Genomic DNA, 24,102 nt, shown 5'->3' on the forward strand with positions numbered 1-24,102 from the left:
GTCCATCGCACCCTATCCCCGTAACCTCATAACCTAAGCTGCACATCCCTGAACACTAAAGGGCAATTTATCATGGCAAATCCACCTAATCCGTACATCTTTGGACTGTGGGAGGAAACCAGAGGACCCGGAGGGAACCCATGCAGACATGGGTAGAACGTACAAACTCCGCCAGACAGTGACCCAAGGCCGGAATTGAACCCGGGTCCCTGGCGCTCTGAGGCAGCAATGTTAACCACTGAGCCACCATGCTGCCTGGTGGTCCGGTTTCCTCCCACAGTCCTAAGATGTGTGGGTTTGGTGAATTGGCCATAATAAATTGCCCCTTGTGCAAGTTAGGTGTGGTTATGGATATGGTGGGGGAGTGGGCCTAAGTAGGTGCTCTTTCAGAGGGTCGGTGTAGATTCGATGGGCTGAATGAATTTGCCCTGCACTGTAGGGAATCTAGCATGCAAATATACCCACAGCACTGGCTCTGCTCAATCCCCACCCATTGTTGGGGGCTGTGGGTGTGGGGGGATTGAGCAGAACTGATGGGGGCAACAGAGGTTGTATTGAACAGAGGTGATGGGAAGGGTGTGTGGGTGGGCAGGGGAGGAAGTGGTTGTGAGCACAGACAGGGTTGGGATGGGAGGTGGGCTTGAATAAGTTAAAAGTTAAATAAAGAGACTCTTGTAAACACCCGTATGCACACTGATTGCTGCACACACACTGCCATTTGAAGCTTAACAATTCAGTTAATGCCCTCTCTTATGTAGCAGGAATAGCCCCCTCACATCCCCCTCAACCCCCCACTCCCTCCAACCCAGCATTAATTATAAAAGTCTATATAAGCGATGTCAGAGGTACTGAGGGACTTTTTTTTACTTGAAGCTGGCAACAGGAATAGAGGACCCACAGCACAGGATAAGTTGATAGAAGAAGGAGGAAGGGGATAAGAGTGTTCAGCAGGCAGCTATATGGGTGCGCAGCAAATCAGTGTTGTCTGCTGATTGACATCATGATCTATTTGCTGTTCATACCTCGGCTGGCCATAAATGACTGGTTGGTTATCACCCTCATGGGCATGGGAACCTGGATTGTAGTTTTGGGGTACGGGAGATTGAGAGTATAGAGGTCAGGAGCACAGATTTGACTTTGCAGGAGAGTGCCAGTGTTCAGGTAGGTGGTTTGAAGTGTGTCTACTTCAATGCCAGGAGTATACAAAATAAGGTAGGGGAACTGGCAGCATGTGTTGGTACCTGGGACTTCGATGTTGTGGCCATTTCAGAGACATGGATAGAGCAGGGACAGGAATGGTTGTTGCAGGTTCCGGGGTTTAGGTGTTTTAGTAAGCTCAGAGAAGGGGGAAAAAGAGGGGGAGGTGTGGGGCTGCTAGTCAAGGACAGTATTACGGTGGCGGAAAGGATGCTAGATGGAGACTCTTCTTCCGAGGTAGTATGGGCTGAGGTTAGAAACAGGAAAGGAGAGGTCACCCTGTTGGGAGTTTTCTATAGGCCACCTAAAAGTTCTAGGGATGTAGAGGAAAGGATGGCGAAGATGATTCTGGAAAAGAGCGAAAGTAACAGGGTAGTTGTTATGGGAGACTTTAACTTTCCAAATATTGACTGGAAAAGATATGGTTCGAGTACATTAGATGGGTCGTTCTTTGTGCAATGTGTGCAGGAGGGTTTCCTGACACAATATGTTGACAGGCCAACAAGAGGCGAGGCCACATTGGATTTGGTTTTGGGTAATGAACCAGGCCAGGTGTTAGATCTGTAGGTAGGCGAGCACTTTGGAAACAGTGACCACAATTCGGTGACCTTTACGTTAGTGATGGAAAGGGATAAGTATACCCCGCAGGGCAAGAGTTATAGCTGGGGGAAGGGCAATTATGATGCCATTAGACATGACTTAGGATGTGTAGGTTGGAGAAGTAGGCTGCAAGGGTTGGGCACACTGGATATGTGTGCACTGGATATTTGGGTAGCATGGTGGTTAGCATAAATGCTTCACAGCTCCAGGGTCCCAGGTTCGATTCCCGGCTGGGTCACTGTCTGTGTGGAGTCTGCACGTCCTCCCCCTGTGTGCGAGGGTTTCCTCCGGGTGCTCCGGTTTCCTCCCACAGTCCAAAGATGTGTGGGTTAGGTGGATTGGCCATGCTAAATTGCCCGTAGTGTCCTAATAAAAGTAAGGTTAAGGGGTGGATACGTGGGTTTGAGTAGGGTGATCATGGCTCGGCACACCATTGAGGGCCGAAGGGCCTGTTCTGTGCTGTACTGTTCTATATGTGGAGCTTGTTCAAGGAACAGCTATTGCGTGTTCTTGATAAGTACGTACCAGTCAGGCAGGGAGGAAGGGGTAGAGTGAGGGAACCGTGGTTTACCAAAGAAGTGGAATCTCTTGTTAAGAGGAAGAAGGAGGCCTATGTGAAGATGAGGCGTGAAGTTTCAGTTGGGGCGCTTGATAGTTACAAGGAAGCGAGGAAGGATCTAAAGAGAGAGCTGAGACGAGCAAGGAGGGGACATGAGGGGACATGAGAAGTCTTTGGCAGGTAGGATCAAGGAAAACCCAAAAGCTTTCTATAGGTATGTCAGGAATAAAAGAATGACTAGGGTAAGAGTAGGGCCAGTCAAGGACAGTGGTGGGAAGTTGTGTGTGGAGGCTGAGGAGATAAGCGAGATACTAAATGAATACTTTTCGTCAGTATTCACTCAGGAAAAAGATAATGTTGTGGAGGAGAATGCTGAGACCCAGGCTATTTGAATAGATGGCATTGAGGTGCGTAGGGAAGAAGTGTTGGACAAGAAGAATTCTGGACAAGGTGAAAATAGATAAGTCCCCGGGGCCTGATGGGATTTATCCTAGGATTCTCTGGGAAGCCAGGGAAGAGATTGCTGAGCCTTTGGCTTTGATTTTTATGTCATAATTGGCTACAGGAATAGTGCCAGAGGACTGGAGGGTAGCAAATGTGGTCCCTTTGTTCAAGAAGGGGAGTAGAGATAACCCCGGTAACTATAGGCCGGTGAGCCTCACGTCTGTTGTGGGTAAAGTCTTGGAGAGGATTATAAGAGATACGATTTATAATCATCTAGATAGGAATAAGATGATTACGGGATAGTCAGCATGGTTTTGTGAAGGGTAGGTCATGCCTCACAAACCTTATCGAGTTCTTTGAGTAGGTGACTGAACAGGTAGACCAGGGTAGAGCAGTTGATGTGGTGTATATGGATTTCAGTAAAGCATTTGATAAGGTTTCCCACGGTCGGCTATTGCAGAAAATACGGAGACTGGGGATTGAGGGTGATTTAGAGATGTGGATCAGAAATTGGCTAGTTGAAAGAAGACAGAGGGTGGTGGTTGATGGCAAATGTTCAGAATGGAGTTCAGTTACGAGTGGTGTACCGCAAGGATCTGTTCTGGGGCCGTTGCTGTTTGTCATTTTTATAAATGACCTAGAGGAGGGCACAGAAGGTTGGGTGAGTAAATTTGCAGACGACACTAAAGTCGGTGGAGTTGTAGACAGTGTGGAAGGATGTTGCAGGTTACAGAGGGACATAGATAAGCTGCAGAGCTGGGCTGAGAGGTGGCAAATGGAGTTTAATGTAGAGAAGTGTGAGGTGATTCACTTTGGAAAGAAAAACAGGAATGCGGAATATTTGGCTAATGGTAAAATTCTTGGCAGTGTGGATGTGCAGAGGGATCTCGGTGTCCATGGACATAGATCCCTGAAAGTTGCCACCCAGGTTGATAGGGTTGTGAAGAAGGCCTATGGTGTGTTGGCCTTTATTGGTAGAGGGATTGAATACCGGAGCCATGAGGTCATGTTGCAGCTGTACAAAACTCTGGTACGGCCGCATTTGGAGTATTGCGTACAGTTCTGGTCACCTCATTATAGGAAGGACGTGGAAGCTTTGGAACGGGTGCAGAGGAGATTTACCAGGATGTTGCCTAGTATGGAGGGAAAATCTTATGAGGAAAGGCTGATGGACTTGAGGTTGTTCTCGTTAGAGAGAAGAAGGTTAAGAGGTGACTTAATAGAGGCATACAAAATGATCAGAGGGTTAGATAGGGTGGACAGTGAGAGCCTTCTCCCGCGGATGGAGGTGGCTAGCACGAGGGGACATAGCCTTAAATTGAGGGGTAATAGATATAGGACAGATGTCAGAGGTAGGTTTTTTACGCAAAGAGTGGTGAGGCCATGGAATGCCCTACCTGCAACAGTAGTGAACTCGACAACATTGAGGGCATTTAAAAGTTTATTGGATAAGCATATGGATGATAATGGCATAGTGTAGGTTAGATGGCCTTTAGTTTTTGACTTCCCATGTCGGTGCAACATCGTGGGCCGAAGGGCCTGTACTGCGCTGTATCGTTCTATGTTCTATGTTCTATATGTGACCCGTGAAGAAAATGAGCACATGTGCACCAGGTGCCATTTTGATCAGGTCTCCACATGTGCATACAGGTGTTTACAGGTGCAATCCTCCAACCTGGGTATTAATGAGGAACTAGGTGTGAAGCAGCTACCCATTGGTCAGGATGTCCTCACTAAAATCTGCCACCCGCTACAGCCCCAACTGCCCCCTCAGAGTGTTGGAAGAGTGGCATTGCGAACGTGGCTGTGGCGATGAACTTTCAAATCTTTCATTATAAATCAATGACGACAGGTTTCAAAACAATCAGTTAAATGAAGGTAACGAGAGCCCTTTTCTTAAAGGGGCTCATGCTAATGAACATTTACAACAAATAAAAATGTAAAGAAAACTTAAATCAAGTTAAAAGTGCATTCCAAGGGGTGATGATGCCCTCCAGTCATGGTGCCCACTGGTCATGCAAGGCCTCAAGTGTACCATCGCACATAGTGGGCGCATTCTTCCAGTTCCGGGATTTACCGGTGCCGTCCAAATCTATGTATTTTTGGCTGACTGGCAGCATTCGCCATGGTGAAGTTTCATCTCTAAAGACCCCTGGACTCGCACTTCCGGGCTGGGGATGTTTATAACAATTCAGTTTGCCATTGCCTTTTCCATAAGGGATATCACTGAGGCTCTCTATTTGAAGAGAACCAGCAGGGGCTGGTTTAGCTCACTGAGCTAAATCGCTGGCTTTTACAGCAGACCAAGCAGGTCAGCAGCACAGTTTGATTCCCGTACCAGCCTCCCCGGACAGGCGCCGGAATGTGGCGACTAGGGGCTTTTCACAGTAACTTCATTGAAGCCTACTCGTGACAATAAGCGATTTTCATTTCATTTCAAGAGAGCTGACTATATTTCATTGCCTCTTGCCAGAGACCAGCAGCTGATCAAGGATTGCAGGCCTTCCGATGGTGCCGCCTTGCTGCATGCAAGTCACTTTGCGGGTGCCGCATGTCAACTCTGAGATGTATTGTAAGAAGTCTTACAACACCAGGTTAAAGTCCAAAGGTTTGTTTCAAATCATTAACTTTCAGAGCACTGCTCCTTCCTCAGGTGAATGGAGAGGTAGGTTCTGGAAACATTTATATAGACATGGTCAAAGATGCAAGACGATACTTTGAATGCGAGCATTAGCAGATAGTTAATTCTTTACAGAGACAGAGATAGGGGTTACCCGGTTAAAGAGGTGTGAATTGTCTCAAGCCAGGACAGTTGGTAGGATTTCACAAGCCCAGGCCAGATGGTGGGGGTGTGAATGTAATTGGACATGAATCCAAGGTCCCGTCTAGCATCTTTGACTTTGTCCATATAAATGTTTCTGGAACCTACCTCTCCATTCTCCTGAGAGCTGCTAAGTTAGTGGTTCTTTTGGCCTTGTACCACCTCCTCATACCTGCCATATATTGCTCCCAAACCTCTTCCCACGCAACAACCAGTGATTTTATATAATTGTGTCGTTAACAAATGGCTCGATAACATGTCAATTGGATATTTCCAAATGGCGGGCGAGGGGAGAGTTGTACAGATTTCCACGGCTGCTTGCCCACCCGTAATATCAGACATTGGCATAGTGACATTGGATTACGAATCAACATCATCATGCTGTAATTTGCAGAAGCACTGGGGTGAGGTGGGGGAGGGGGAGTGGCCACCCGATTTGCAGCTATAAAATCCAGCCACTGAGTCCACTCGCCTGGAGTACTCTGCAGGAAGTCTGCAGTGTTCAGCAGTCCTTGTCTGAGACCTCTGCAAGGGAATCAGAGTGATTTCCCGCTGGCACCATGCTATCCTCGCACATCATTTTGGGTGCAGTCCACACATGTCTGGTAACTCATTTAATTTTAACTGTGATGTACTATTCCCGACAGCATAACTCAGGCATTGTCAAACTCGGGGGCGTGACCCTTGGGTGGGTCGCGGAGCTGTCTGGCGCGGTGCTCCCGATTGCGCAAATCCGCACGCAACAGTCACAGCATCCGGCTTTTAATTATGCCGGCTGCAAGCGGCCTTCAAAATGGCCACGAAGATATTTTAAAAATGCGGCCGCACTGCGCATGTGCAGCGATGATCGGGCATGCATGTGCAGTGCGGCTGCATTTTTTTTTATACGGTCGCAGCCCTTTTTTAACAAGTTTGGGGGGCCAAAGGGACAAAAGGATCATTGGGGCCAAAGGGACCCAAAACCGTTTCCTCCATTTTTGTCGGCAACAAACAAGGTAAAAGAAAATGGTGGGTCGCGCAGGTCGGCCGGCGTGGGTCACGAAGGTCAGCCGGTGTGGGTCGCGAAGGTCGGCCGGCGTGGGTCACGGAGGTCGGCCGGCGTGGGTCACGAAGGTCGACCGGCGTAGGGCTCGAACATCAGCCGGCGTGGGTCGCGAAGGTCAGCCGGGTTTATAGATCATAGAATTTACAGTGCAGAAGGAGGCCATTCGGTCCATCGAGTCTGCAGCGGCTCTTGGAAAGAGCACCCTACCCAAGGTCAACACCTCCACCCTATCCTCATAACCCAGCAACCCCACCCAACACTACGGGCAATTTTGGACACGAAGGGCAATTTGGCATGATCAATCCACCTAACCTGCACATCTTTGCACTGTGGGAGGAAACCGGAGCACCCGGAGGAAACCCACGCAGACACGGGAAGAATGTGCAGACTCCGCACAGACTGTGACCCAAGCCAAGAATTGAACCTGTTACCCTGGAGCTGTGAAGCAATTGTGCTAACCACTGTGCTGCCGCGCTGCCCACGGTTGGGTCCCGAAGGTTGGCCGGTTGGTAAAAATGGGTTCCTGGAAAAAAAGTTTGAAAAACACTGGCATAACTGGCACAGTGTATCACTCCCACTCTCTGCTCTTTCCCATTAACCCTCACCATTCTTTTTATTTCATTTTTCCAATTAAGGGGCAATTTGGAATGGCCAGTCCACCTACCCTGCATGTCTTTCCCTCACAATTCTAAACAGAAATTGAGGTGCCGGAGGCAATATGGGAAACACGTACGATTCCATAGTGGGCCTGAAGCCTGACATCGGCTGACAATGCTGCCGGTGTTGGTGGGCTATGGAAGAAGGTCCTCGACAAAATGGGAGGTCCTGCATTACGGCCACAACTTTGCTGCCAACCCCAGGGAGGGTAGCCCTGTGGGAAGGAGAAAGGGGGACAATTAGAATCTGCGTGCTTGTGTGTCCTGGGCCCATACAGCGGTGCCTGTTCTCCCGTTGTTTTGGATCCCCTTGCCACTGGACCAAGACCTTGCACTGTCAAACCCATGTTGGTGCTAGCCTCCAGTGGCCATCCCCACGTTAACATAATTCACACTCCGGTATCTCGCATCCATTAAAATGAAATTTGGACCTGGAACGTCAGGACCCTCCTGGACAAACCCAACAGTGACAGACCGGAACGGCGTACTGCTATCTTTCTCCAGGAGCTCAGACATTTTAACACTGGTGTTGCCACACTTAGCAAGATGCAATGAGCAGGGGAACGTCAACTCAAGGAACAAAGTAGTGCTACATCTTCTTCTCGAAAGATAAAGCAGGAGAGGATCGCCGCACCACAAGGTTGGCTTCGCCATTAAAAACAAACGAGTTGACCGTCTCGGAGATAAATGCATGTCTGGTGAACCTTAGGCTCAGCCGAGCCCAGAACAAGTGCTCGACCGTCCTCAGCACCTACATCCCAACACTGGAAGTTACAGACGAATCCCAAGAGGTTTATGACTCCAACCTTGAAAAATCTTTGGCCCGAGTCCCAACGGTTGACATGCCGATCCTCCTTGGCAACCTCAATGCCAGAGTTGGAAAGAAGACAGACCTCTGGGAAGTTGTAATCAGCAGAGAGGGGGGGGGGGGGGGGTAGGGAAATCTAACAGTTATCTGTTTGTCACTAAATGCCTAGAACACGGTCCTGTCATAACCAACAGTGTGGACGGCATGGTAGCACAGTGGTTAGCACTGTTGCTTGGCATCTCCTGGGTCCCAGGTCCGATTCCCGGCTTGGGTCACTGTCTGTATGGAGTCTGCACCTTCTCCCCGTGTCTGCGTGGGTTTCCTCCGGGTGCTCCTGTTTCCTCCTACAGTCCAAAGATGTGCGGTTTAAGTGGATTGGCCATGATAAATAGTCTTTAGTGTCCAAAAGGTTAGATGGGGTTACTGGGTTACGAGGATGGGATGGAGGCGTGGGCTTAAGTAGGGTGCTCTTTCTAAGGACTGGTGCAGACTCGATGGGCCGAATGGCCTCCTTCTGCACTGTAAATTCTATGATTCTATGAATACTTTGTCCCGTCAGATAGACAAATGCAAGGCCTCATGACCAACATCCTCGCTCAAAGCACTGGCACCTGCCCGACTACATTGTCTGAGTGAGGGACCACAAGGACGTGTGTATCGCCCGCGCCAAGACAAGAGCTGACAACTGCTGGACGGCCACCGTCTAATCCGCTCTGTGATCAACATCAATGTAATCTGGAAAACAGCAACACCAACAGAAATAATGCTGCAGGAAGATCAACGCTGAGGCACCCAAAGACCCTGATCAGAGAGCCCGATTCAGCCAGCGCCTCACTACCAACGTAATGATTCCTGGTGACCCAGAGACACAGTTTTCACAGTGCCTGGTCTGTCCTCAAAGCCTTCATAATCAGCCCCTGCAAAGAGATGCTTGGTTATTCCATAGAATCCTTACAGTGCAGAAGGAGGCTATTCGGCCCATTGAGCCTGCTCCGAACCAGTCTCACTCCCCCATCCTATCCACCTAACCTGCATGTCCCTGGACATTGAGGAGCAATTTTAGCATGGCAAATCCACCTGTTCTGCACACCTTTGGACTGTGGGAGTAACCAGAGCACCGGGAGGAAACCCACGCAGACATCGGGAGAACGTGCAGACTCCACATAGACAGTGGCCTGGGTCCCTGGCGCTGTGAGGCAACAGTGCTAACTACTGTCCCACTGTGTTGTGGGACATGGAGGAAAAGCACTATTGACCTGAATACATAACCTCATTTCCCTTATCTGGAATAATAATAATCTTTATTGTCACAAGTAGGCTTACATTGCAATGAAGTTACTGTTAAAAGCCACTAGCCGCCTGACTTTGACCACTTGTGTAAAGCCAATGAACTTCTTCCAACACAGCATCCAGGTCTCAAGAGCTTGATTCCTCGCTTTCACCTCCACGAATAGCTGTTCCCATTGCCTACTGACCATGTATTTGGAGGATTTTCATCCCTGCTATGCCAAAGGGCAGCACGGTGGCACAGTGGTTAGCATTGCTGCCTACGGCGCTGAGGACCCGGGTTCGAATCCCGACCCTGGGTCACTGTCCGTGTGGAGTTTGCACATTCTCCCCGTGTCTGCATGGGTTTCGCCCCCACAACCCAAAGATGTGCAGATTAGGTGAATTGGCCACTCTAAATTGCCCCTTAATTGGAAAAAATAATTGGGTACTCTAAATTTTTTTTTTTTTAATCCCTGCTATGCCATTCCTCCACTTCCTGCATAACACCTAGGACATAGTCCAAACACTACGCAGCTCCCCTTTAAGAAGTTCCGGCTAATTTTAAGCAGTGTGGGTTTTGGGAAGTTACAATTTTGGTTACCCTGTTAATGCATGCAGCCAATAAGCTACAAGGTTAATACTGACTGCTTGCAGAAATCATTATAATTAGCAAGCAGCACCAATTTTAATATGGGCGGCACTGTGGTTAGCACTGTTGCCTCACAGCCAGGGACCCGGGTTCGATTTCGACCTTGGGTGACGGTCCATGTGGAGTTTGCACTTTCTCCCCCTGTCTGTGTGGGTTTCCTCCAGGTGTTTAGGTTTCTTCCCACTGTCCAAAGATTTGCAGGTTAGGTGGATTGATCATGCTAAATTGGTGTTCAAAGGTATGCAGGTCCGGTGAATTGGCTATGTTAAATTGCCCCTTAGTATCCAAAAGCTTAGGGATAGGGTGTGGGCCTGTGTGGGGTGGTGCAGATTCAATGGCCGAATTGCCTCCTTCTGCTCCGATTCTATGAACCCCAATCATACATACTGCACAGCATGTTTGCATTGTTTGCAATAATGTGTACTGTACAACTTTGTTGCATTATATATATAAATACCAACTAAACAATAGATGTGAATAGCACACAATTTGCACAAAAAGTACGTTTCACTTTTTTGCCACATTCTAGGTGGGGATTTTTCCCAGTTAGGATTCCTAAATTCATAATGCTTGGATTCTAAAGGGGAAGTTGTGAGTCCTTCCTGAAATATTTAATTTACATTCCCAGTCAGAAATATCATCTAGGATTCCATAGATACAGCTGTGAGAGGAGGAGAAAGCAAGGTTTGGTATGGTCCCATCAAGAGTGTTTTGGAAACAATCACCCTTTATTTGATCTGCAATGTCTTTATACTGGACACTGACCTCAGAAGAGTTTTGCCTTTAATGTTTAAACTGGAAAGGTAATTGAGAATCTAATGGATTAATCCCAGTTTGCATGTCATTTCCAGGAATGGGCGGACACATGCTGTCGAGGACTGCGGAGCGCTCATGCCTACATACTGGTTTATGACATCTGCTGCTTTGACAGCTTTGAATACATCAAAACAATTCGGCAACAAATATTAGACACAAGGTAAGAGTTTAAAGTGAACAAAATATTCATTGGTTCTCTAATCCACTCTACTCCCCTTCCAAGGACACTTGTAACAATATCTGTATTGTAAAGAATACAAAGGGTTAACAGTAAGACAATAATGCTTCTCACCACCAGATGGGGATAAGGAGCAGTCTTATAAATATCTTGTGACTCCTGGGATTCTAAGAGAAGGTGGTTAGGTGTGAGATAGATTAGTTGCATAGCATAGAGTTCTGTTGTAATGATAATGAAATGAAATATTGTAAGAGATGTTGTATAGTTTAATTCAATAACTTATTCCTTGTTGACTGGTTAGAATCTTTAATTTAGCAGTGTAAATAAATCAGCTTTGTTCAATAACTCAGTTTGATGATCTTTGTTCACAGTACCTTCTCAAGACATTCTGATAGACCCAACAGAGAACATCACACTTGTGTGTAGGTCTCTTTTGAGCTTGATGGCCAGTGCAGACATGATTCCATAGACACGATGGGCTGAAGGGCCTCTTTTTGTGCTGTAAAACTCTATGACCGGTTGGCAACACATTCACCTCTGGGCTGGGAGGTTGTGGGAGGGTTGACTCCCACTTCACAGATTTGAGCAATAAATTCAGACTGGCGCTCCCACACAGCATCACAGCATCAGGTGTGCTACACTGTTGGCATAGCTGCCTTTCAGATGGTACATAAAACCTAGGCCTCCGCTTCCTGCTCAGATGGATATACAAAAACCTCATGTTCATAGAATTTACAGTGCAGAAGGAGGCCATTCGGCCAATCGAGTCTACACCGACCCTTGGAAAGAGCACCCCACTTAAGCCCACACCTCCACCCTAATCCCGTAACCCAGTACCCCCACATTAAGGGCAATTTATCATGGCCAATCCACCTAACCTGCATATCTTTAGACTGTGGGAGGAAACCGGAGCACCCGGAGGAAACCCACAGACACGGGGAGAATGTGCAGACTCCACACAGACAGTGACCCAAGCTGGAATCAAACCTGAGACACTGGTGAGCTGTGAAGCAACCATGCTAACCACTGTGCTACCCTGCCGTTCTATTTCAAAGCACACGTGAGTTCTCTCTGCTGACCCGGTCAATATTTAAATCTCAACCAATATCACTAGAATAGATCATCTGATTATTACCATGCCTCTAGTTACATGAGCTTGCTGCACATTGACTGGCAACAGCGTTTCCAATGTTACAACAGTGACTACACTTCAAAGGTACTCCGTTAGCCCCGCTCTCTCTCCAGAGATGCTGTTCGACCTGCTGAGATTGTTCAGCATGTTCTGTTTTTGCTTCAAACATACTTCATTGGCTGTAAAGAGCTGTGGGACATCTGGAGGTTTTTAAAATGTATTCCTTCATGGGACGTGGGCATCACTGGCTGGGCCAGCATTTGTTCCCCATTCCTCATTGCCCTTGAACTAAGTGGTTTGCTCGGGCCATTTCAGAGGGTAGTTAAGGGTCAATTCTGGATCTGGAGTCACATGTAGGTCAGACCAAATAAGGACAGCAGATTTCCTTTCCTAAAGAACATTAGTGAACCAAATGGATTTTTACAACGTTTGATGGAACTTTGATGGCCACCATTACTGAGACTAGCTTCAATTGCAGAGTTATGGATCAATCTTTCCCCACAGGTTTAGTCAACTCTGGCTCGTTTACAGTGAGGGGAGCTCAACTTCATTTCAGAACCTTCAATAATATCAACACTCAAGCTGTAAAATGTAATGACAGGGGCTGAGAAAATTCCACTTCAATGATCGAAGGAAAAGGTCGCACCATAGCCTTCAGCAACTGGTTTGAGAGGCAACACTCATCCTGCTTCTCACTCCAAGAGGCCTCTTCTAACAGTAGGAAACATAGAAATTTGGAGCAGGAATCAGCCATTCAGCCCTTCGAGCCTGCTCCACCATTCAACATGATCATGGCTTATCCTCCTCCTCAACGCCAGCGCTCTCTTCGTACCCCTTGGCAAATTTAGAGTCTAGGATGAGAGGAGCTGCATGTAATCATGACGAGGAGATGACCCAGAGTCACTGGACGCGATTCACCGATCCGGAACTAAGTGACCGCGCCGTCGTGAATGTAGTCGCCTGGAGTGGTTCACGTCGCTCCTGCCTTACTTCCTGGCACGCACTGGGGGCGGCGCCAACCCGCGCATGCGCAGTGATAAAACATGCGCAGTAGACTCACGGAACGCTCCAGGCCCGACACAACATGGCGTGGGGGCGGAAGCTGAACAAAATAGGCCCGGGGGGGGGGGGGGGGGGGGGAAGAGGCCGGCCTGCCAATCGGTGAGCCCCGAACGCGGGCCAGAACCCCGGTGATGGAGCGCTTTCCCCTGCCCACAGGCCGCCCCCCCCCGGCCCTTCGCGCAGACTTCCCGCCGGTAGTGACCAGGAGTGAATGGCGCCGGCAGGACTCTGCCATTTCCGCACGGCCGCTCGGCCCATCTGGACTGGAGAATCGGCAGCCCAGGTGTGGACAGAGGGCCGCAACCGGCGGCTCACCAAACGGCCGGCGCAAATCACGCGCCTGGCGCCGGGGCGGCGTGGCGCGGTTGCGGCGATTCTCCGGCCCAGTGCAGGGCTCGGAGAATCGCGCCCCTGGTTATTCTGGTGTTCACTGGGGCTACTCCAGTATTTCTCTACAGCTGATACATCTAGCCCAGAGTGTACACTCATTTTTGATTTGTGATCCAGCACTGAAATGAAATGAAATGAAAATTACTTATTGTCACGAGTAGGCTTCAATGAAGTTACTGTGAAAAGACCCTAGTCGCCACATTCCGGCACCTGTTCGGGGAGGCTGGTACGGGAATTGAACCGTGCTGCTGGCCTGCCTTGGTCTGTTTTAAAAGCCAGCGATTTAGCCCAGTGTGCTAAACCATCCCCTGGAAGTCCTAGCCAGTGAGAACAGGGACACTCTCAGGAATGCCCTCTCGGAAATAGTCTTTCAGTGTTACCGTGCTGTGGGTTTTTTTAATCATTCAATGTGATTCTACCTTTTGTAGACACAAAATTATTTATTTTATCAGCAGATAGAAGAGAAAGAAGATAGAAAGCATTTGCATTTATATCTCATCATCCGCAACCATAGGGTCTCCATGACACTCTAATACTAATGCGGTGCTTTTGCACTGATCACATTTATATATACAAAGTGCAGCACCCATTTGGATGTTTTAAGATTCGACAGCGAGCAATGAAGTAAATGGGGAGATCATTGTTTTCGTGGTTAGTTGGGAAACATTTTTTTTACATTTCTTTAGGGTATCCAAATATTTTTTTTTCCAATTAAGGGGCAATTTAGCATGGCTAATCCACCAAACCTGCACATCTTTGGGTTATGGAGGTGAAACCCACGCAGACATGGGGGGGGGGGGGGGGATGTGCAAACACCACATGAACAGTGACCCAGGGCCGGGATTCGAACCCGGGTCCTCAGCGCCACAGTCCCAGTGCTAACCACTGCACTGCATGGCGCCCTAAAAACACATTTTGACCGGGACACAGGGTGAGATTCTTCGGCTGCATTTGCCTGGCGACCGGAGAATCCCGCCCAACGTCAATGGACATCTCCATTGCCTGCGGCTCGCCCGTGGCGTTCTGCCGGTGGGTGGGGCGGAAGAATCCAACCCTCAGAGAATTGTCTAATACTTCTTTGAATATTGCCACAGGATCTGTCACATTCACCTGAGAGGACAGGTGGAGTCTTGGTTTAACCAGTACGAAGATGTGCAGGTTAGGTGGATTGACCATGATAAATTGTCCCTTTGTGTCCAGGGATGTTCAGCTTAGAGGATTACGGGAATGGGAGGAAGAGGGTGTGGGCAGAGTGCTCATGTGAAGGTTCAGTGCAAACTCAATGGGCTAAATGGCCTTCTTCTGCACTGTAGGTATTCTATGATTCTAACCTTCCACCTGAGAGCTCCACCTCAGGGGCTGTCGCATTCCCTCAGCACTGCAATAGTCAGCCTGGTTTTCCAACTCAAGTCTCCAGGGTGGGGCTTGAAGTCATGGCTTCCCAGCTCTGATTTACTGGCACTTCACCTATAATTAACTCAAGTTTCCAGATTTCCAATGCGGTTGGCACCATAGATAACGATGGGGTCCTCTGATGGCAACATGTGTGCAGGCAATGGTGCCCTGCACATGGGTGCAAACTATCATTACTGCAAGCCCCCAGGTCTCCCTTTCTGCTGACTGTTGAGGCCAATGGGGAAGATGATGAGCTGGTCAGCCTCGCTGCCATTATTATGATGAAATCACTGCAGACAATTGTAGAGAACCGCACGCACCAATCAGACAAGCAGAGGTATAGACAACAAGGATAGAACAATCTGATTGCTGGCTTGGTCTTGGGGAAGGACTTGTTACTGTGCTCCTACACAGGAAATATACTCTCAGTACAAGTATTAGAACTAGATTCAGTAAATTATTCCTCAGGAAAACTGCACACCACAAACACCAATTATACCCAAAATCGGGAAAATGTGACTTGGTAGAGAATCAATTTGATGCCAAAATTGTGGCCGGCGGCGGGTTTACGCCAAATCATAATTCTCCGGTGCCTTGGCAACGTTCTCAATGGGTCCCACTCCGCACGGCCGCCACATACTAGACCACTGGGTGAACTGGGGTCCCTGGGCCAAGCCCACCCACAATGCCTGCCCATTAGCCACCCACCACATACTGCACCCCCTCTGCGGCCAGCTCAGACTAGCCCATCCCTCACACCCTTCTGTCAGAGCACCAAAGCAGGTTGTAATATTGCGCAAGGGTGTTCAATGTGAAGAAATATATACAGCTTTGTGCGTTAGTCTTTAATGCTATACTATGCCCCTCTCGCGTGCCAACTTAACTAGTGTTTACTTTTCTGGCCTTACGGGCCCTAGCGCTACATCGAGGTGGATCCCCAAACAGTGCAGCAGGAGTGGAGGTGGCCTGCTGTGATTCCCACATTGTGAACTGGGTCCCCTTTGGCGTCTATCTTCTTGGGTGACCGGGCCTGGGATGGCCAGGTTGCTGCACAGGTGTCCCAGGTGGCATGGTGCCACCCTGTTCTGCCTGCTACCCACCAGATGCACCAGGAAGGGGGAGTCCAAGGCACTGCAGTGTTCTGGCACCTCCCCTGCGGGAGTCACCAGCACGGACCTCATCACCTCCTCCTTCCTCGGGGTGCCCGATGGCCCCTGGGCTATTCCATGGGGTGGCTCCCCCGCCACCTGTCACTGCTAGTTCTGGAGGTCTGCTCTCACCTTGACCAGGATCTGCATGCTGGCGGCCATGGAGCACAGGGAGTGGACCACCTCCCTCTGTGACTGCGCCACGTCAAACTGTGCTACCACTTTCTGGCCTTTCCCACATCAGCCGGTGTCAGTGCCATTTTTCTGTGGAACTGGGCCACCTCCCTGTGGGTCTGCGCCATGTCGCCCAGGGCCTGGGCAATACTGCTGACGCTCTCAGCCATGGCCCACTGTGACTGGGTCACGCTCGGAGATCCGCTGCAATGTGTGCCTCTGGCACACGGCTGCCTGTGATAGGGCAGCCCTGTCCTGGGCCTCAGCCACCGTCTGTACAGATTGCCCCAGGCCTTGGACATCCTGACCCATGGCTGAAACCTTCGTCCCTATGGCCTCCACAGTAGACGCCACCGATGCGGTGTTGGATTGGGTGGCATGCATGGCCGGCACCACCTCCTGCTCCTTCACGCGGTTGGCTCCTCCAACTGCACCTGCAAGTGCTGGATGCTCGCCGACATTCATGCAGTCACTGGCTCTGCGTCGGCATCTGCACGATCGATGGGACTGCCCGTTCCTGAAGCCCGAAACCCGTCTGGACGACAGCTAGTCCCTGGGGTCAGCCCGTCCTCAGACTGTCAGCCCCTTTTGGAGTTCCTACATCCATCTACTATACTGGAGCCTGTGTATATGCACACCAAATAGTGTCCCAGGAGCCTCTTCATTAAAGTGCCAAACCAAGGTGAGTGTCTCTCAGGGGGGGGTGTTGGAGACAGCTGTGACAGGAAGTCAATGTCATCCCTGGACTCGAGCTCCGGGATGTCTCTGGATGCAGGCCGAGGGGGGGGACCAGAATTCACGCAGTGTTAGACAATCTTGCAGCCCAGGACCCGGCCATGGTGGCTGGTATGGTGCTGGCATGTGGTGCAGGGTGGGGATTCAGCCACCCTCTGAGTTGGGGGGGGAGTGAGGTCGTGGGTGTGTGGGATGGAGGTTGCTGCCAGGAGCACAGTGCTGCCTACTCACCCTGGCTGCCCTGAGGAGGTCGTGCAGTTTTCTTCTGCATTGCTGGCCGGTCCGGATGGTGTTGCCCACAGTACTGACGGCGTCTGCCACCTGTGCCCAGGCATGGCGAACGGCGCCGTTCTGGTAGCCTCCTTCCGGGGCCGGTGTATGGGGTTGCCCGCCTCTCCTCCATGGCGTCCAGGAGAGTCTCTAGCTCTGCGTCTGCAAATCATGATTCTACTTTCCTCGCTGCCATCTATTTGGCTGGGGTGGTGCCTGTGGGGAGTGAAGTTTGTACATGAGGCTGCAGCTTGTCAGCCTTCTGAGAGTCAATCTCGGAAACAGCGAATCCGGCAACCATTTCTCATTGGAATCGATTGTGTTCCACAGGGTGCTGGTGCTAGCCTCTTGACAGTCACTGAATCAGTCCAGATGCGGTGCCAGTTTTGCCATCTTGGAACGCCACGAATCTTGTCCGGGCATCAAGGAAGAGAGAAACCAGCCTTACATTTCAGAATTTTCTCAAGGCTCCTATTTTAACTCTGTGCAACAATACATTTGAAATTCCAGTCTTGGCATTCTTTGCCATTGCTATTTCGACAGTAACCATCTTTGGCCAATGTTTCCCAAGTATTTAAATTGTGATACCTGTTGCAGCAATATTACCTTCCCACCATTAGTTCTTTCAATCTTCACAGCTTTCCTTTTTTTTAAACATTAATTTTCATTCCCTGAACTTTCATCGTTTCATATGTTTTATTCATTAGTCCCTGCAGATCTTCTATGCCAGACACTAGAAATTGCTCATCTATAAATCATTGCCAGTCTGTATTGATTGTCCGCCCAATTTCTCAACTGCTAAATTTGAACTTGTTCTTCTGACTCTCGAGTCCAAAATGTTTATGTTAATGGCGAGCAACAGTGGTACCAACATTTGCACGTTGGCGGACAGTGAATAGTAGAGTACCTCAAAAATCAGTAAATCCCGGCTGGTGACAACCTATATTAATAATTTCAATGAAGAGTAATGTACTTAAGCTTGCTGATGATATAAAGCGAGGTAGAAATGTAACTTGTGGGGAGGACACAAAGGGTCTGCAAAGAGGTACGTCTTCACAAAATAACCTCTTACATTGCCACGTTTCTATCTTTCATCTGGTGCTTCTGCGATCATGGCTTCCACACGGATGTGGAAGCACAATGCTGATAGTGGCCAACCCCATGCCAGATTACATCAAATTCAGTTTCACCAAATACTGTCCAGATTGTAGTAGTCTGTACCATGTGCAATCATTCTTCTACTTCTCCAATCAACTCTGATCGCCTCCAGCACTTTTAACAGCTTTTTTCAGCTTACCCGAAGAATGCTTTTTCATAATCCCCAAGGCAGGTATACAGTGTGTTCGCCTCAACTTAGGTTAGAGGTACCGTCAGTGTTTATTGATCTTCACTATTTGTTTCAAATGTACCTGAGTCTTTAGAGTGTGTGACCTTACATGCAATGGAGGAGAGGAGAAGTGCGAGGCGCAATATCAGATTGCACGATTTCTGTGGCAGCAGTAAAATTGAAACATTCGATGTTGTTTTGAGCTACGATCCTGTAGTACTGAGGAACGGTCTCGATTTGGTCACCTCTCAGCTTTCTTCATACTGGAGAAAAGAGTCTCAGCCTGTTCATCCTTTCCTGATATAACCTTTCAATTCTGGTACTGTCCTTCTGAGATGTTTTTGCGCTTTTTCCACGTGCCTCAATATCCTTGTTGTAAGATAGACCTAAATTTTCGGGTCCCGCTCACCGCAGGAAATGCCATGGGTGGGATGAAAAATTTAACAGACCAACAAAAGATCTGTTGACTTTAGGCGGGAATTTTGGAAATCCCACCCATACGTAACTGTGCACAGTATTCTAAGTGTGGTCTAACCAAGTTGCAATATTGTTTTAACAAAACCTCTCTGCTTTGCAAACTGTTTTGTAAAAATGAATCCCAGTATTTTGTTTGTATTTTTATCATCATGTTACTTTTGCGCAGTTATGTCCTATACTCAAAAAGCAGGACAAATCTAAACGAGCCAATTACCGTCCTATCAGTCGACTCTCAATCATCAGCAATGTGATGGAAGGAGTCATTAACAGTGCTATCAAGCAGCACTTACTTAGCAATAGCTCACGGATGTTCAGTTTGGATTCCACCAGAGTCGCTCAGCTCCTGACCTCATTACAGCCTTGGTTCAAAATGGGAAAAACAGTTGAACTCCAGAATGGCTTGATATCATTGCCACATTTGACCGAGTGTGGAGCCCTCACAAAACTTTGGTCAATGGGAATCAGGGGAAAACTCTCCACTGGTTGGATTCATACCTGGCACGAAGGAAGATGGTTGTGGTGGTTGGAGGTCAGTCATCTCAGTTCCGGGATACCACTGCTGGAGTTCCTCAGGGTAGTGTCATTGGCCCAACCAACTTCAGCTGCTTCCTCCCATCATAAGGTTAGAAGTGGGTGTTCATTGATGAATGTGCAATATTCAGCACCATTCACGACTCCTCAGATACTGACGCAGTCCCTGTCTAAATGGACCAAGATCTGGACAACATCCAGGCTTGGGTTGACAAGTGACAAGTTGCATTTGTGCCACACAAGTTCCAGGCAATGACCATCTCCAATAAGAGAGAATCTAAGCATTGCCTCTTGACATTCAATGGCTTTACCATCACTGAATCCCTCACCATCAACTTCCTGGGGGGTTACCATTGACCAGAAACTGAACTGGATTAGCCATATATATATGGTGGCTACAAGGGTGGATCAGAGGCTAGGAACCCTGCGGCGAATAAGTCACATCCTGACTCCCCAAAGCCAGGAGTGTAATGGAATACTCTCCACTTGCCTGGATGAATGCAGCTCTAATAACACTCAAGAAACCCAACCCGATCCTGGACAAAGCAGCCCATTTCATTGGGTTTCCACAAATATTCACTCCCTCTACTACCAGAACACAGCGGCAGCAGCATGAACCACCGACAGGAACTCACCGAGGCTACTTAGGCATCACCTTCCAAACCCACAACTACTACCATCTAGAAGGACAAGGGCTGGAGACAAATTGGAACAGCACCACTGGAATCTCTCCTCCAAGTCACTCCCATCCCGACTTGGAAATATATCACCATTCGTTCACTGTAGCTGGGTCAAAATCCTGCAACTCCCTCCCTAACTGCACAGTGGGTGTACTTACATGACTGAAGTGCTGCGGTCCAAGAGGGCAGCTCAACAACACCTTCTCAAGGTCAATTAGTGATGGACAATAAATTCTGACCTAGCCAGCGACACCCACATCCCATCAATAAATAAAAATAAACTCTTGCTTTGAGTCGGAAGGTTGTGCGTTTGAGACCAACTCAGGACCTTGAGCTCTAATTTGGGCTGACACTTTAGTGCAATGCTAAAGGAGTGCTGCACAGTTGGAGGTGCTGTCTTTTCTATAAGGTGTTCGATGGAGGCCCCACTTGCTCTCTTAGGTGGATAAATAAGATCCCATCGCAAAATTTGTAGGGGAGTTCTCAACAGTGTTCTGGCAGACAGCACCAAAACAAATTATCGGATCATTTATCTCATTCCTGAATTGAAGACCTTGCTGTGCACAAATTGAATGCCATGTTCCTACATTACAACATTGGTTACACTTCAAAAATACTTTTTTGCTGTGTAGTGCTTGAGAATGTCGAATAATAATCTTTATTAGTGTCACAAGTAGGCTTATATTAATACTGCAATGACGTTACTGTGAAAAGCCCCTAGTTGCCACATTCCGGCGCCTGTTCGGATACACGGAGGGAGAATTCAGAACGTCCAATTCACCTGACAAGCACGTCTTTCGGGACTTGAAGGAGGAAACCGGATCGCCCGGAGGAAACGCACACAGACACTGGGAGAACATGCAGACTCCACACAGACGGTGACCCAAGCGGGAATCAAACCTGGGACCCTGCTGCTGTGAAGCAGCAGTGCTAACCACTGTGCTACCGTGCCACCCTACAACCTACAAACTAGAGGTTGTGAAAGGCATTATAAATGCCTGTCTTTCTTCCAAACATTCAATTATAATACAGCTTAAATAATGCAGCTTGGTTGTAGAGATGCGTTTGATGACATCCTCCAAAATTCTATGGATTGTGGAATGTTTCCTGCAGATCGGAAGGTAGCATATATAAACCTAGTGTTTAAGAAAGGAGAGGGAGAGAAAACAGGGATCTACAGACCAAATAGCCTGACAGCAGTAGTAGGAAAAATGCTCAAATCTATTCGAGGATTCAATAACTGGACGCTTAGAAAATAATGGCAGGACTGGGCCAAGTCAATATGGAATTATGAAAGAAGATCAGCCATGATATGGTTGAATGACAGAGCAGGGTCAAGAGGCCAAATGGCCTACTCCGACTCCTATTTCCTATGTTCTTGATGTATTACGTTTGAGGGACAGCAGAAGGAAAAAAGGACAAGAACACGTCCATGAAAAGATCAAACAAGAAATGTCTCAACATCCTGGTACAGAAGCCCTAGAGTTACTGAGTGAGCTTGCAAAAATATACAACAACTGAGCAAAGGGAAGCAATTGATAGTAACAGGACCAGAAGAAAAAAAAACAATCAGATTAATGCACAAGGTAATGTCCTAGAATCCTGGACCATGATAAATCCCCAGTGAATGGAGACAAGGAGTAATTAGAAAAGGACACAGAGCTAATTATGACAAATGTGCCCCTATTATCAGTCCGGGGGATGTGTCCAAACCTAAAATAATGCAAAATAATTCAACTCGATCCCTGGTCAAAGAATGGCAAAGGTTTTGCTCTATACTTGGCCGAAAGCCCCAATAGCAATTGCTTGCTCCGGATGAGTGGAGTGAGGATAATCTTGTCAAGTCCACATTTGGAAAGAATGTCAATGTGGTTTGCTCAAATCACAAGAGTAGTGATATTACACGGTAGCAAAGTGGTTAGGACTGTTCCTTCACAGCCCTATGGACCTGGGTTTGATTCCTGGCTTGGGTCACTATCTGTGCGGACTCTGCACATGCCCCCCGTGTCTATATGTGTTTCCTCCAGGTGCTCCGGTTTCCTCCCACAAATCCCGAATGACGTGCTGGCGAAGTGAATTGGGCATTCTGAATTCTCCCTCAGTGTACCCAAACAATCGCTGTGGTGTGGCAACTAGGGGATTTTCAGAGTAACTTCATTGCAACTTACTTTTGAAATTAATAAAGATTATTATTATTACAGAACCCTATTACAGGAGAAGATGAATAATAAAAATAATAATTGCTTATTATTATTCTTACATATTTTATATATATATTATTATTATTATTATATACCGGGCAGCAGGCTGGCACAAGTGGATAGCACTGTGGCTTCACAGCGCCTGGGTCCCAGGTTCGATACCCGGGTCACTGTCTGTGTGGAGTCTGCACGTTCTGCCCGTGTCTGCGTGGGTTTCCTCTGGGTGCTCCGGTTTCCTCCCACAGTCCAAAGACGTGCAGATTAGGTGGATTGGCTTTGATAAATTGCCCTTTAAAAAGGTTAGGAGGGGTTATTGAGTTACGGGGAAAGGAAGGTGGAACGTCAGTGCAGACACGATGGGCCGAATGGCCTCCTTCTGCACTGTATGCTGTATGTGCTTATTGTCACGAGTAGGCTTCAATGAAGTAACTGTGAAAAGCCCCTAGTCGCCACATTCCGGCGCCTGTCCGGGGAGGCTGGTAGGGGAATCGAACCGTGCTGCTGGCCTTCCTTGGCCGGCTTTAAAAGCCAGCAATTTAGCCCAGTGAGCTAAACCAGCCCCGGAGAGGCCGGTACGGGAATTGAACCCGCACTGCTGCCTTGTTCTGCATTACAAGCCAGCTGTTTAGCCCACTGTGCTAAACCTGTGGTAAATCACCATTCAGTAAACTACACAAGACTGCATGCAATGCAACTAGCTTCAATTAAGTCGCAAAGTCAAAGAAATGTAAAAGTCGCTAAGTCAGAAAAATGTGAAAATAAATGTTAAATGCTAAAACAGTTTTAAATTTAAAAAAATCTACATGATTAAAAATGATAAAATTGGGGTGGCACGGTGGCGCAATGGTTAGCACTGCTGCCTCACGGTGTCAAGAACCCGGTTCGGCCCCGGCCCTTGGTCACTGTCTGTCTGGAGTGTGCACATTCTCCCCGTGTTTGCGTGTGCCTCACCCCCTCAACCCAATAATGTGCAGAATAGGTGGATTGGCCACGCTAAATTGCCCCCTAATTTGGAAAATTGTGCTGCAGTTTTGCATGTTTCAACCAAAGGACTGGTGTTCAAATTTGGATTCTTTCTCAGGAGGTATCTGTACCAGACTGCACCAAGCTTTTTGAGGGACTTTAGGTCTGGCTTCATATTGGGAAACCGCTCAAGTCACAAAGCAAGAACCACAGAACAGCTAGGAGCTGAGGTTACCATAATCTGTTTGCCACCCAGATCCTGTTCATAGTCTCCCGCTCCTTCATTTTGGGTCTGCTTTGCACTCTGCATCCATCAGTTTCAGATGGAATGTCATGGCCACCAATGCTGTTAATAGCATTCTAGCTGGTTGGGGAAGCTGAAAACAAGGCACTGAGCTTTCCTTTATCAAGAGAATTTATTGACTCATTCAGTCTTACAGCTCTCCACCCATTTCACCCAGTGTCCCAGCTATCCCCTATTTATATTCTCTTTTCATGAAACGAATGGGTAAAAAAAATTAACAAAAGTCAAATTTTGAAAGGGAATTTAACTAATCAAATTGAAAAATAATTTT

At 48.1% G+C, this 24,102-nt stretch overlaps 1 protein-coding gene across 1 annotated transcript in view; it reads left to right on the top strand.

The window, feature by feature from the left end:
• The window catches only part of LOC119975208 (ras-like protein family member 10B), a 241,970-nt gene that overhangs the window by 144,377 nt on the left and 73,491 nt on the right, over positions 1-24,102 (top strand). Inside the window, exon 3 of the mRNA XM_038814823.1 lies at positions 10,900-11,024. Within this exon, the coding sequence (XP_038670751.1) occupies positions 10,900-11,024 (125 nt within the window). The remainder of the gene's footprint in view (positions 1-10,899; positions 11,025-24,102) is intronic.

Source organism: Scyliorhinus canicula, chromosome 12 (assembly GCF_902713615.1).
Source record: "Scyliorhinus canicula chromosome 12, sScyCan1.1, whole genome shotgun sequence".
In the NCBI taxonomy this organism is placed as follows: domain Eukaryota; kingdom Metazoa; phylum Chordata; class Chondrichthyes; order Carcharhiniformes; family Scyliorhinidae; genus Scyliorhinus; species Scyliorhinus canicula.